Below are 15560 nucleotides of genomic sequence, written 5' to 3' on the forward strand. Positions count from 1 at the left end.
GCAGATCACATCCCTGCCCTGCACCATGCCCTCCATTAGTGCCCATCTCACCTGTCTCGCTCTCACATTCATCCTATTTCTAACGCTGAGGAATGGTGGCCACGTGAAGAGCTAATAGCCAACATTTAGTGAGCACTTACTGTGGGCCAGGAGCTGTTCAGAGCCCTCTCCTTCCTTGTATTAGCTCACTCGATCCTCAAGGACATCAAGGGTCAGGTCTAATTTTTTACCCATTTTACAGGTGAGGACACTGAGGCACAGACAAGTTAAAACAACTTGCCAAGGGTGACACAGCCCATCAGCAGCCCGGCTCTGCCATGCTAATCTCGGACCATACAGATGTGATTCCCTGGAGAAGGGAGTTAGTAACGATGACAATGACAACGAAAGTAAGCACCGACATGGACCGAGTGCTTGCTCCAGGCCAAGGTCTCTCATCTCAGCACCGCTGACACTTGAGGTCGGATAATCCTCTGCTGTGGGGACCGTCCTGCACATTGCGGGCTATTTGGTAGCATCGCTGGCCTCCATGCACTAGAAGCCAGTAGCACGGCCCCCTCCCCAAGCTGTGACAACCAAAAATGTCTCCAGACGTGGCCAAATGTCCCCTGGGGTCAAAATCACCCCCTGGTTGAGAACTGCTGCTCTCGGCTACACACTTTGTTGCTTTACCTCTTTGAGTCCTTCCATCAACTCAAGGAGGCACCATTATCCCTACTGCTCTCCATCAGAGGAGGAAACTGAGGCTCAGAGAGGACAGGAGTCTGGCCTAGGCCTCACGCCCGTGAGGCCAGTGCGGGTTTCCTCCCAGTGGGGAGGGTCCCGCGCAGCACGGGTGGAGGAAAGCAGTTGCCTGCTGTGGGCTAGGCTGCCCCCCTTCCTCCAGCTGTCCCCTCACGATTCTAAGTGACTTGGGAAGAGAGTCGCTATTACAACAAGGATCAGTCTCCCTGTCCAGCAGCCCAAGGGGGCACCCAAGGGTCAGACACCCTCGGTGGCCAGTGGGTGGCCAGACCGGGACTCAAATGCAGGTGTGTCTGACCCGAGTCCATCGTCTTGCTCATGCTGGAGCAGAGGGGCCCCGCCAGGCCAGGAGGTCACAGGAGCCCCAGGACGCAGTCATTCAGCAAAGAGCTCTGAGGAAAAGGGGACCACACTCTACATGACATTAAAGGGAGGGAGAGCCAACTAAAAAGAGCCCCAGTCTGCTGGGTCCAACCCTCTGCCCATTGTTCCCGGGGGTGGAGGCTGGACCCGCCTGCCCACCTGTCTCTCCCTCTCCCAGACAGACCTGCAGACGAAGCTGGCCAAGGGTGGACGGAATGGGGACCCGGGGGAGAAGCCCACTCCCCAAAAGCTGCAGGCTCCGGTAGGGGCTGGGGCATCGTACTCACGAATTTTAAGAAAACATTCCCAAGTTCATGCTGAGACTGAGGCTCCGGATGTAAACAAAACTCCAAGGCAGCCAAGAAATCCTTATGAACTTCCAGGATGTCTTCAATGTTTGAGAACAGGATCTGCGAGGGAAATATGAGGCCCAAGGAGAACATTAATCGAGGCGTAGAGGAGACCAAAATGAAGCACAAAAAAGAAAAATACATAGGGACTTCCCTCGTGGTCCAGTGGTGAAGAATCCACCTTGCAATGCAGGGGACGTGGATTTGATCCCTGGTCAGGGAACTAAGATCCCACATGCCGCAGGGCAACTAAGCCCATGCACCACAACTACTGAGCTCGCGCACCTCAACTAGAGACCCTGTGTGCCGCAAACTACAGAGCCCACGCGCTCTGGAACCCGCGTGCCACGGCTACAGAGCCCACCCGCCCAGCCTGCACGCCACAACTAGAGAAGAGAAAACCCGCATGCCACAACTAGAGAGAAGCCCGCGTGCCACAACAAAAGATCCTGTATGCCTCAACAAAGATCCCACGTGCCGCAACTAAGACCTGACATAGCCATAAATAAATAAATAATAAATAATAAATAAATCTTTAAAAAAAAAATACATAACCCCCCAGTGCAGGCGAGGAGGACATAGGAAAACGGGCACTCTCATACGCCGGGAGCTAACAGAAATCATGATACTAACAAAAATACTGCCAACATTTACTAAACAGGATTAATGCCTAATCCTGTGCCAATAACTTTACATGCACTTATGGCATCTAATCCTCACTGTAACTCCACGAGGCAGGAGCTATTATCATCCCCAATTCATAGATGAAGAACGGATGCTCAGAGAAGATAATTAACATTCCCAAGGTCACGTGGTCCAGTGAAGGAGCGGAACTGAACTTCACACTCAGCCTGCAGAGGAATATATACCAAGACATCCATCACAATCTTCATCACGGCCAGACACACCTGGTATGTCCAACCATAGGACTGATTTTTTTTTTTATTGGAGTATAATTGCTTTACAAGCTTGTGTTACTTTCTGCAGCACAGCGAAGTGAATCAGCCATATGCATACACATAGGACTGATTTTTAAAACGATGAGGGTACTTCCAGGCACCTATTAAAATGACCTGATAGAAGAAAATACAACAGGGAAGGATGTTCCAAATGCGCCACTTAAACTCTCACAAACAATATATGAGTGCCTGTTTCCCCACAGGAACCTATAAAGTTTGAAATGCACAATCTGACCCACAGTTCTACATTTCAGAATTTAACCTTTTGACCAGTCATTTCCAACCAGGGCTAGTTTTGCCTCCCAGGGGACATCTGCCAATGTTTGGGGACATTTTCAGTTGTCACAAACTGGGGAGAAGGATGCTACCGGTGTCTCATAGGTAGAGGCCAGCGATGCCACTACACATCCTATAACACACAGGACAGCGCCCATGGCAAAGAATCGTCCAGCCCAACTTGTTCACTGCACCGAGGCTGAGAACTGGGTGGATGGCCAAGACCATATACTACAGCCTTATTTGCACTAGTAAAAGATTAGACAAAAGCCAAATATCCATTAATGGGGACTCGTCAAATAGTTAAATAAAGTAGATTGGCTGTATTTAAATACATGCCATATTCTGAAATACTTTGAGCCTGTGAAAAGAATCTGCAGGTCTGTAGAAATGGATCTGGAGCCCTGAAATGATCCTTGATATATACTGCGGGGGGGAGAGGGGGAATCATGGTGCCACATGGGATTCCAACATGGGCCCATTTGTGTAAAATAACACACGCAAAGGCCACTCCTCTCTATGCTGGCAGAAGCGGAGACCCCCCTGGACAATGACACAAGCTGCTAACCGTCATGGCCTCTAAGAAGAAGAACTAGGGGAGATTTTCTATGACTTAAAGCCCTTTGAACTGCATGAATTCCTTTTTCTGTTTTGTTTTGTTTTTTTAAACAGGTGCATTTTTTCTTTTTAATTTGGCCACACGGCGTGGCTTGCAGAATCTCAGTACCCCAACCAGGGATCAAACCCAGGCCCTGGCAGTGAAAGTGCCGATTCCTAACTACTGGACCACCAGGGAATTCCCTAAACAGGGGCATTTTAAATTTAATTTTGAAGAAGGCATTCACAGGGTTCAAAAATCAAAACACAGTAAAATAAATATGGTACGGAGTCCCTCTCCCACCCATCCCCCCACTCACCACCCACAGCAGCCGGCAGCCAGGGGTCACCAGTGTCGCTATGGCTACGGTTCCCTCTAGGGTTTCTCACCATTCATTCATTCAGCAAGTACTAACTGAGCCCCTACTGTGTGCCAGGCCCTGGGGACACAGCAGGGAACAATGACATGCCTGCCTCCATGGAGGTGACATTCTACTGGAAGGGGACAGACAACCAACAAATAACTATAGTTTTCTAGGTGAAAAGAAGCACTAAAGACAAACATAAAACAGGAAGGGAGTCCCAGGGTGGATCAGGAGGAATAATTTGGACATTTAAACACGGAGGCCAAAAATGTAAGGCCAGACACTATAAAACTCTTAGAGGAAAACATAGGCAGAACACTCTATGATATAAATCACAGCAAGATCCTTTTTGACCCACCTCCTAGAGAAATGGAAATAGAAACAAAAATAAACAAATGGGACCTAATGAAACTTAAAAGCTTTTGCACAGCAAAGGAAACCATAAACAAGACGAAAAGACAACCCTCAGAATGGGAGAAAATATTTGCAAACAAAGCAATCAACAAAGGATTAATCCCCAAAATATACAAGCAGCTCAATATCAAAAAAACCAACAACCGAATCCAAAAATGGGTGTAAGACCTAAATAGACATTTCTCCAAAGAAGATATACAGGGTGCCAACAAACACATGAAAGGATGCTCAACATCACTAATCATTAGAGAAATGCATATCAAAACCACAGTGAGTTATCACCTCACACCGGTCGGAATGGCCATCATCAAAATATCTACAAACAAATGCTGGCGAAGGTGTGGAGAAAAGGGAACACTCTTGCACTGTTGGTGGGAATGTAAATTGATACAGCCACTATGGAGGACAGCATGGAGGTTCCTTAAAAAACTAAAAATAGAACTACCATACGACCCAGCAATCCCACTACTGGGCATATACCCTGAGAAAACCATAATTCAAAAAGAGTCATGCACCACAATGTTCATTGCAGCTCCATTTACAATAGCCAGGACATGGAAGCAACCTAAGTGTCCATCGACAGATGAATGGATAAAGAAGATGTGACACATATATACAATGGAATATTACTCAGACATAAAAAGAAACAAAACTGAGTTATTTGTAGTGAGGTGGATGGACCTAGAGTCTGCCATACAGAGTGAAGTAAGTCAGAAAAAGAAAAACAAATACCGTATGCTAACACATATATGTGGAATCCACATATATGTGGAAAAAATGGTTCTGATGAACCTAGGGGTAGGACAGGAATAATGACGCAGACATAGAGAATGGACTTGAGGACACGGGGAGGGGAAGGGTAAGCTGGGATGAAGTGAGAGAGTAGCACTGCCATATATACACTACCAAATGTAAAACAGATAGCTAGTGGGAAGCAGCTGCATAGCACAGGGAGATCAGCTCGGTGCTTTGTGACCACCTAGAGGGGTGGGATAGGGAGGGTGGGAGGGAGATGCAAGAGGGAGGGGATATGGGGATATATGTATATGTATAGCTGATTCACTTTGTTATAAAGCAGAAACTAACACACCATTGTAAAGCAATTATACTCCAATAAAGATGTTATTAAAAATAAATAAATAAACGCGGAGGCCAGGGACAACCTCTCTGAGAAGGTGACATTCGAGTCAAGGTCCCAAGGAATGAAGACCAACTCCATGGACCCTGCAGAGGCACCAGACAGTCTGCAGGGGGAGAGCCCTGAAGGTGGGCAGGGAAGGCCGAGGGGCAGGAGACCACTCGTCAAAGCTGCAGTCCCAGAAGGCCAGGGTTCCTCTTCATCCTCCTCGAACTCGCCCTGAGGGACACTTGTCACATGAAGTGGCTGGAAGAATCACCCACACTGTTGGGTTATTTTTCTCTCTCTTCTTCTGTCCAGCTCACATGGTTAAATCTGCTTATGTTAAAGACACATAGGATAGATCCTATTGTTATACTTACTTCAAGGAATGGCTACAGAATTTCAAAATAAATATCTATCACCTGAGTATATACCCCAAAGAAATTAGAGCCTGTGTCCCCCAAAAGACATAGACAAGAACGGTCATCACAGCCAAAAACTGGAAATTGCACGCATATCCATCCACGGGAGAATGAATGAGTCAATTGCGGCACAGTCATACTATGGAATACTATACAGCAATGAAAAAGAATGACTTCCAGCTACATACAACAACATGGGCAAATCTCAGAGACATAACAGTGAGCAAAAGATGCCAGGCATGACGAAAGAGCTCATTTTTATATATAGTTCAAGAACAGGCAAAGCTAATCAATGCCACTAGAAGTCAGTGGTTATCTTTGGGGTTGGGGGCATGTACTGGGGGGGGCACAGAGGAGCCTGCACTTAAGATTGTACCCTTTACTGTATGTGAATTATACCTCATAAAAAAGATAATTTTTTCAAACTGTAATAAATTATAAATTTTAATTATAATAGTTTTTAAGTTGTAATAGTTTGTAATAAACAGACCTAATAAACAGTAGGTACTCAGTAAGTATTTGCCCAAAGAATGAATGAATGCATAAAAAGCTTTGATCCCAGACCTACCAGGGACCTGCCATGCACTGGCCCTGTGTAGGTCTGTTTACATCTCTAAGCCTCAGCTTTCTTATCCAAAATACTGGGCTCAGAATTGTCAATGTACAAGGTATCCTTATTAACCAGGACATACACAAGGGGATGTCCTGCTTGACCAAGCCCTTTATATGCTGTACACGCTGGCACCTCTGACCCTGCCCCTGCCCCGTCTCCCCTCTCTCTGAGGACCAGGACCCTGGAGCCCCAAGGACTGGAGGTGGCTTCCCAGAGAGTGAGGTCACATTAGAAAGCCAGGCCTGGGGACCGCTGGGGCCTCCACCATGCACACAGAAGGTCTACTGACTTCCTTTCAAAACTCCCCAGAGCCACAGCCAAGACTTAGCCTGGACCCAATTACTCATCCGCCCAGCCTCGACACTCAACACCCAGTGCAGGACAGGGGCCAGGGTTGCCAGGAGGGCAGATGGAGGTGCCAGGCTCCCAGGGGCACTTGGGAAGGGATTTTCCACTGGCTCCAAGCCAGGGTCCCTGGCATGAGGAGGCTGGAAGACAGGATGGTTGTACTGAGCAAGGGGAAAGCCTCGAGGTGGGGAGTGGGGCCCTGAGGCTGAGTCCTCCTCACATCCCCCAAGCACTGTCTGCTCGCGGGACCCAGAGCCCTCCAGGGGCTGCAGGGAGCAAGCCATTGGGAGGCCAAAGGCAGCTGCCTGCGGGGTGGACCCGAGCACCCTCTGAGAATCACCCGGGAGGAACAAGGCAGCTCCACACACAGTGGCAGGGACAGTCGGGAAAGGGGCCAGCCCCGGGTCCACACCTTGACGTTCTCCTCCGTCAGGCCCTTCTCCACCGAGTCCGCCGTGTTCTGCCGGATGCGATGCAGGAATGCCTGGAGGAGAGAAGCAGGGAGAGGTGAGCGTCCACGCCTCCAGTCCCCCGGAGGTGGCTCGAAAAAAGGGTTACAAGTTCAAATGCCAACTAGGCCCTGGGAGGCACCACGATCCAGGGACATGGGCAGGAAATAAGCAAAAACCTACTCTGCCCTTCAGCCAACATGTGTTTATGAAGCATCTACTCCACCAGGCTCTGCAGAGACCAACACAAGCCCTGACCTCAGGAGCTGCACCCACACCTGCTTCATCACCCGCAGGAACCTCTCAGACTACAATTCATTTTCCTTTTTTTTCCTCTTGCTTAAAAACTTAACTTCTAAATAATAACCATTCACATGGCTCAAAAATCAAAAATATGAAAAGTCTCCTTTAGCGCAGGCCCCATCCATCCAGCCCTTCCCATCCCCCATGGGACCCACAGCTCCTAGTGGCTTACGTATTATTCCAAATAAACATACACAGGTTGATCAAAGGGTACAAAGTTCCAGTTATTGGATGAATAAGTTCTGGGGATCTAATGTACAGCATAGTGATTATGGTTAATTATACTCTATTATATACTTAAAGTTGCACTATGGTGGTAATCATTTAGCAATATACAAATGTACTAAAGCAAGCTGTACACCTTAAACTTACACAGTGTTACATGTCAATTGTATCTCGATAAAGCTGGGGGAAAAAACACAAATATATTTATGTATATACATACACACATATACACACACACATACACATATATTCTTATTTTCCCCTTTTTACACACCAAGAGATAGCCGCGTACACAGGACGCACTGCACCTGCTTTTTCCACTCAGAGATCTCCCCATATCATTACCTGGGGAGCACCGTCATTCTCTTTTCACGGCTGCCCTGGATCCTACTGTATGGATAGACCACAGTCGTTCTGCCACTTTTTTCAAGGGCTTGGAACAGAGAAATCATTGCTCTCCTCTGTGATGTGACAGACGATAAAGGCAGGGCCTGGCAGGGATCGTGGGGACCAGGCGAGCACATGTCCATCAAAGCGGGGCGGCTACTTGTCCCCTCCGAGTGCGGCCAGGTGGGAGGGCAGCAGGCCCAGTATCACCAGATGTTCTGGGTGTGGGGTTTTTTTTATTTCCCAAGAGAAACCAGAAATTAGGATTTTTGTTTTAAAGCAAAGTCTCCCAGCTTTTAAATGGTGGCAAAAGAGCCATCTGTTTTTGTGAGGAACTAGGTTTTAGGGGTCAAGCATGAAAGTGGAGCGACCAGAGTGGAGGAGTGCAGCCCCTCCACTGATGAGCAATGACAGCGGCCTGGCACTGGTGTGGGTGGGACAGAGCAGGCAGAGGACAAGCCACTGAGAGATCCCGCGGACAGGCCGGGGGAACAGAAGAGACATGGGGGTGGGGAGGAGGAGATGGGAGCATCTGAGGGAGACTGAGGCCAGCCCCGCTGACAGCAAACTCTGCCGGGTTTGCCCCGACTCTAGGGCTTGTCCCCAGGTTGACCACATGGAGTCCCCTGCGAAAATGACTTCACGGTCCACTGGCCACGATGAGGCATGGTGGCCTGTCAGTCACCTTCCCTGCCATGGGTGGTTAGAGCAAAGGGGAGATCTCCGAGTGGGGGGAGGTGGAAGGGACAGCCCAGGATGGAGGGAAGCAGGGGCAGGCCAGCAGACAGGAGGTTGCTGGATCCTTTCCCATTACGAGAAGGGACGTCCATGGGTGTTATGGGGAGCCGGCCACCTGCAGACTCTGCTTTCCTAGGAAGAGGTGTGCTGACACTCCACATGGCAGGTCACAGAGAGGAAAGTCAGGGACACACAGCAAAGCGGCCCTGCCTCTCTGTCCACACTCACCGCAGCGTGTTCTCGACCAGTCCCTGCAGCCCAAGTGTATATCCCCAGCCTGGACTTAGCTGGATTTCTGACAACTCGACAACTCCACCTGGATGTCCAAGGGGCGTCTCAAATTAACGCATCCAAAACCTAGTTCCTGAACTTCCCTCCAAACCCACACACCACCAAGCCCTTCCCAGCCTGAGGAATGGCATCTCTGCCTTGCAAGTGCTCCAGCCAAAACCCCCCCGTGTCGTCCTCGACCTCCCCTCTTTCTCTGACACTCCATTTCCATCCATCAGCAAATGCTATCACCTTCACCTTCAACATGTATTAAACATTGGACCACTTCTCCCCACCTCCTCAGCCACCCACCTGGTCCAAGTCACCAACACCTCCTGCCTGGACTAAGGCAATCACCTCCTCCCTACTCCTTTCTCCACACACACAGCCAGAGGGATCCTTTTAAATATGTAAATCAGATCCTATCAATCCATGGCTTGAAACTCTCCATGGCTACTCAATACACTTAAATAAAAAAAAAAAATCCACATCTTTCCACAGCTCCAGGTCCCCATGACCTGTACTAGTTAATCTCTTTGAACTCACCTTCCAGCGTTCCAGCCCCCCACACACCTCAATAATCTTCAGCCACATCTTCAACCCCTCTATTCCTTCCACCTGCCAGGCACATCCCTACCTCAGGACCTTTGCACATGCTGTTCCTACCTGCAAGGATATTCTCTCCCAGCTCTGTCCTGGGCCAGCTTTTTCTCATTCAACAGACCTTAGCTCAAATGTCACCTCCTCCAGGATGCCCTCCTTGTCTTCATGCACTTATCACTTTCTCATCTTGCATTAAGAGTCCATTTGTCAGATATAAAGACTAAGATTAAGCAGTCTACACCAGCGCCTAAGGGAAAGACCAAAATAAGAAGGGAGCATGGCTGGAATGAAACATTTATCCCAATCCAACAACAGAGGCCAGATTTGGAGACTAATGATTTGGGTTTAAACTGCATTCCTCCTCCTTCGTGTGGTGTGACCTCAGGAAAGTGCATTAGCCTCTCTGAGTCTCAGTTTACTCTTCGCAAATACGTAGATCATAGTAGTACTGTCGTCCTACCTTCCAGAATGTACTAGGATAAAGTGAATGGGAGCTCCATGAGGACAGGGTCTGCTTCCCAGCTGTACCCCCAGGGCCTAGACTAGTGCCTGGAACACAGTAAGCCCTCACAAATCAAAGGAAGGCTACAATTTGCCTGACACAGTGCCCGACACATGGCAGGAACCTCAACTCGGGCTACTTGGAAGCCTGATGATCTTTCTCTTTAAAGGACAACGGGTAGAGGGGTCAGGAGACAGGAGTTCCTAGAGGATGTTTTAACAGGGCCTGTGATGCTGCCGGGAAGTCCAGCCTCCAGCCTCCAGCCTCCTCAGACAGGAGAGCGACAAAGGCAGCCTCACCCAGCACCGCCGGGGAGAGCAGGAAGCTGGGAGCGCAGCGCGGCTGGCCTAGATCACAGCTTCCTGTCCCACTTTCTCCACAAGAGCGCGGCCACCACTATTGTGCTGGGACAATGCGAGGCTCGGGCCACCCACAGAGGAGCCGTAAACAGGCTGGTGTGATGGGCATAATGGGCAGCTCGTGACCCGGAAAGAATGGGCAGGCAGGGGCTCTGGGCCCAGCCCTCGTGCTGCCCACGGCATGACTGGCTTTTCCAGGCGGCGCCAATGCCCTCTGTGCAGGCAGGATGGTGAAAGGGACCCTTCGGGGTGACTCCGTGTCCAAACCTTGACAGCTTTGGAACACTCGGCCAAAAGCAGCTCTCATCTTGGAAACCTCCCTTAGAGACAAGCCCGTTCTCAGGGTTTCCAGGGCTGCCTGAAACTCTCCTCCGGCCCTGGAATCTTTGTCCATGCTGTGTCCATGCCGCACCCCTGCCTGGGCCGCTTCCCTGCATCTGGCCAAGTCCGCCTCTTCTCTTTATGATGATGATGAAATACGTCAAGGAGCCAGAAAAGGACAGAGGAAAATTTAACAAACACCCACAAACGCATCGCTACCTAGTTTCAGCAAATCTTATTAGCATTATGTCAAATTTGCTTTAAACCATTTTCAAAAAGAAATTCATCAAGTCTGGAGGAGGTGTAGACAGGGAAGGGCCACGAGGAAGCCCTCAGGGCGGGGGCTGGAAATATTCTACTTCTTGATCTGAGTGGCGGTTACACAGGCAAATGTGTACGCAAAGCCTAATCAGTGTGCACCTAAGATCAGTGCACTTTACCCATGTACCCTGTAAATATTAAACCTCAACTGAGACACAGGAAGAAAGGCATCATTACAGAGAGAGGTGAGCTACCTGTGCACCTGCCCATCCTGCAAGGCACCCACTGCCCTGGATATGTGGTCCTCACTCCCACACATGCCTTTGCCCGCTTACCAGGCACGTGTGAATTGAGGAGCAATGAAGAATACCGTTTTGCGTGCTTACGACATTTTTATAAATGACGTCCTTTCAGCAACTTCCTTTTCTCACTCAACATCACATCTTCCACCTTTACCCACATCAATACGTGCACTTGGCAACGCCTGCTGCGCAAACCCCACCCACATGCCTTGGTTCTTAGCCCTGGGGTGCACCCCAGCACCATTCAGCCACCAGCACCCGCTTCTCTTGGCGTGAGGACCCTCTCGCACATGCAGAGCAGGCTGCAAAGACAGACGAGGACTGAGGCACGTGAAGGCCTGCTTCCCCGAGGAAGCTTCCTCGAGGGCCCCAGGGGCCCGCACTGGTCACCTGCTTGATGACACACCTTTCTCAGCTGCCTTCCCTTCCCTGCCTCACTCCCCGACTCTGCTATTGGTGCTCCCTGGGGTGAACCCCCAAGGAAACTGCTCAGCCTTGAATCAGTCTCAGGATCTGTTTCTGGGGAGCCCCACACTAAGACCTCAAGTTGTCCATTTCATTGCTGAGCAGATGTAAGTAACCACTATCAGGCTGCAGATGCTTAAGTTGTTTCAAATGTTCTCTCTATAAATGATGCTGTGATGAAGAGGCCCACTGGGGCTCAGGTGCTCAAGATCCTCTAGGCGCACCTGAGTCTCCTGAGCACAGGTGTGCAAGTTCCCCCAAGTGTACACCTAGGTATGGAATGGTTGGCCGTGGATTAGAGACATGTTCAACTTGACTAGTTAATGACAAATGGCTCTCCAACGTGATTGTACCAACCTACACTCCAACCAGCTGCGGATGAGAGTTCCCACCATTCCATACCCAGAACAAGACCCACATGCTCTCATTCGTTCATGCAACAAACATTTGCTGAGACCTGCAAAGTCCCGACATGAGTTCATTGCAAGCCCCATGATCAGCTTTCAGCGTAGCTATTTTGGTCCCACTCTATATATGAGAAAAACTGAGGCTCATAAGTGAAGTAACCTAACAGAAGTTACGCAGCCAGAAACCAAGAGAGTCGAACCTGAGCCCAGGACTGTCTGGCTCCTGCTTGCTGCTGGGAGGAGGGGACCAGACAGGCTGCTCATAGAGCTCCTAACCCAAGTGCCTTCATGGTCCCCAGAGCTCTGAGCTGAACAGGAAGACACAGCATAATTGATTAGTGATGTCTGCCACGGCCATGGGAAGGAGAAGAGTAGCAGGGTTGTGCGTTTGCCATGTCCAGCGAGCTCCAACTTGACTGAGAAACCCACAGGGTGAGAGACACAGGTCTGAGTTCAAACAAAAGGTTGGTGATAAGCCACAGTTCAGAACCAGGTCTCCTGATGCCAGGCCAGCCTTGTCCTTGCCCCACTTTGCCTTAGAGCAGTGGTCCTTGACCAGGGGGGGTGATTTTATCCCCCAGAAGAGATGTGACAATGTCTGAAGACGTTTTTAGTTGTCACAATTGGGGATGTGGGTGCTGCTGGCGTCTCAAGGGTAGAGGACAAGGATACTACTAAATACACGAAGATGTATCTGGTCCCAAACGTCAATAGTGCCAATGCAGAGAAACCCTTGCCTTAGAAGTGGCTCTTACTAAAACCTAGGAAACAATCCGCTCCCTTCTACAGCCGACAAGATCCTGTAGGATAAGGGCCCTTCCCACCCCACTCGGGCTTCCTCTTTCAGGTGCAGCCGTGCTGGCTCCTTTTTGTCTCCTGAACACACTGACCCTGTCCTCCCGCCCAGGGCTTTGCCGTTGCAGCTCTCTGCCTATAAAGCCACCGCTGCAAGATGTTCAACCGGCAGGGGAGCCCCCCTCGTCAAGGAGGTCTCCCTCTCGGACTCCGTATAAAGGAGGGTCTCGCCTCACTCCTCACAGCCGTCTGAACCCTGTTACCCTTCACAGAATTTATCACTATTGGCAGCGCTCTTATCAACTAAGTTTTGTATATATTTGATTGTTCGGTAACATCTTCACTAGAGAGTGTCCACCCTCTCACAGTGGAAGATGGTTTTGTTCACTGCTGTCCCCTTGCACCCAGAACACTGTCTGACACACAGTAGGTGCTCAAGAAACATGTGGAGGAAAGGTGGGAGAGCGGGAGAAAAACTGAGGAAGGAGCCCCAGAATAGGCTCCAGAAGTAACAGGTACAGAATTGAAAAGTATATTAATAATAATAATAATAGATTTACTATTTTTTAGCAATTATTATCATACCTTACACCTTTGGACCTTATTAGGTGACAGGTGCTACTCTAAGTGTTTTACTCCTCAAACAATCCTAGGAGGTAGGTACTATTATTACTGTGCCCATTTTACAGAGGAGGGAACTGAAGCCCAGTGTAGCGAAGAGATTACCCAAAGCCACACAGCTAGTAGGTAGCAGAGCTGGGCCTCAAACCCAGGCAGTCTGGCCTGAGGATGAGTCTCCAATCCATTCCCGACGTGCATCCGCAGTGAGTAACTGTACACAGTAAACCACATCAGCATAAGACAGATAGCAGCTGCCCTTTGGGGCGCCCCTGGGGAGGCTCCATCTGTCTGGAACCTGCAGCCACAGCCTTGGGAGGATAATTCTCTCCCTGGAGATAAAAAGGAGGGAAAGAGGCCTCGAAGGTACTCTCTGAGACGGATGCCAGCAACCTGATCACTAGGAGGAGAGGGCCCGCCTGCCGCCAAGGACATCCCCGCCTCGGCTGGGGTGACCTCATCAGACATATGGCGAAACCTGAGAGGGCCAGGGGAATGGCTAGAAGTAGGGGAGGTGGGGGCAGGGCAGCCCCCAGACCATAACAAGGACAGAGGAAAGGGGGTGCCCTGAAGACCCCAAACCCCTACGTGATCTGGGTGGCCCAGGGTCCAGAGAAGCAGAGTGTCACAGAATAGCCTTGAATAAAGTAACAATAACAACAGCAGAAGGGGCTTTTTGAGAGCCTGCACTAAGCAGCCCCACACAGGCCAGAGTTTCGGAAGACCCCCAAATGCACAGACTCCTACAAAGCCCAAGTGCTATGCTTCATCCATTTAAGTTCTGAGCATTTATCCTACAGGAAAAACTAAATCTCTCATGTGGCATCAAGATTTAACTTTAGTATCTGATTTAAAATTCTAATACTTAGGGTTTAGTTAAATTGTCCATCTTGACAAAAGGACATCGTGCTAAAAATGGTTTGCAGAAATCCATATAATGATACAGAAAGACTGTTAATGTAACTCTAGGGGGAAAAAAGCCAAGTTACAGAAGAGTACATAAAATACAGTCTCATTTTTGGTTAAATTATTTCTACGCAAGCATAGAAAAAAGAAGTATGGAATGAAATACCCTAAACTGGGTGAGAGTATGGCAAAGATTACTAGCTGTTGCCCAATATCTGGTCTCTCCTTTTCCAGATTTTAGAATAAAGACTGTATTTCCCAGCTTCTCTTGCAACTAGGTGTGGTCCCATTACTAAGTTTGGGCTAGGGAGGTATAACTGGATGTATTACATACGACATCATGGAAGTATCCTTGGAGATGATGGGAGGAACGGGCAGGGATTCTCTCTTGCTATTCCTCCTTCCTGTTGCTTGGATAGCAAATGTGATGCCTGGAGGTCAGGCAGCCATCTTATACCATGAAGTAAAAGCCAGGGGTTGAAGAAGATGGAGCCACAATACAGAAGGAGCTTATGTCCCTAATGACAGTGGAGCCAACATATCTATCCTGGGCAGCCTATAATTCAGTAAGAAAGAAAATTCCCTATCATTTAAGGCACTGTTTGGGTTTTATCACCAGCCATGGAACCTAACTCTGAGAGTGGAATTAGAAGTAATTTCAATTTTCTCCTTTCTTCATTTCTGTTTTTTTCCAAATTTCGACTTCCAAATCAAAAGTCATTTTGTAACATAAATGTATGGTTTCCTTTTTTAATTTTGGACAGGAGAGGTTACTACATGTACCAGGCTCTCACCCCAATTATCGCTTCTTCAGCATCAGGAAGACTAGTCTGCATTTTCCTCCTGGAGGGCATGTGTCCCCAGGTGGAAAGGGTAGTGCCCACCGGCAGAGACGAAACCAGACACATGTGAGATGAGAAGGCTGCCCTTCCGCAGTGGGGCCTCTGAGCTGCCCACCCCTCCTTCTCCGTGTTGACTCTGGAAACCACCAGGCTCCCCAGGAAGGTGCCCATACTGGCCGAGCCCCACAGGAGCTGGCCTGGGGCGGAACATAAGAGCTTCCCCCACCCGCAGCCAC

The 15560-nt window shown here is 49.2% G+C and overlaps 1 protein-coding gene across 5 annotated transcripts in view; it reads right to left on the bottom strand.

Annotated features, from left to right (window-relative positions):
• Positions 1-15560, bottom strand: part of PREX1 (phosphatidylinositol-3,4,5-trisphosphate dependent Rac exchange factor 1) — a 195707-nt gene that overhangs the window by 107389 nt on the left and 72758 nt on the right. For 4 of the 5 annotated variants that reach the window (XR_009005434.1, XM_057529298.1, XM_057529295.1 and 1 more), the window contains 2 exons: positions 6984-7055; positions 1395-1517 (listed from right to left, as the gene is read on the bottom strand). Coding sequence is in view for 4 of the 5 variants with exons in the window: in XM_057529298.1 (XP_057385281.1) it covers positions 1395-1517; positions 6984-7055 (195 nt within the window). In the remaining variant the exon portion in view is untranslated. The remainder of the gene's footprint in view (positions 1-1394; positions 1518-6983; positions 7056-15560) is intronic. The other variant, XM_057529297.1, reaches the window with a different exon arrangement.

The sequence above is a fragment of the Balaenoptera acutorostrata genome, chromosome 15 (genome assembly GCF_949987535.1).
Source record: "Balaenoptera acutorostrata chromosome 15, mBalAcu1.1, whole genome shotgun sequence".
In the NCBI taxonomy this organism is placed as follows: Eukaryota; Metazoa; Chordata; class Mammalia; order Artiodactyla; family Balaenopteridae; genus Balaenoptera; species Balaenoptera acutorostrata.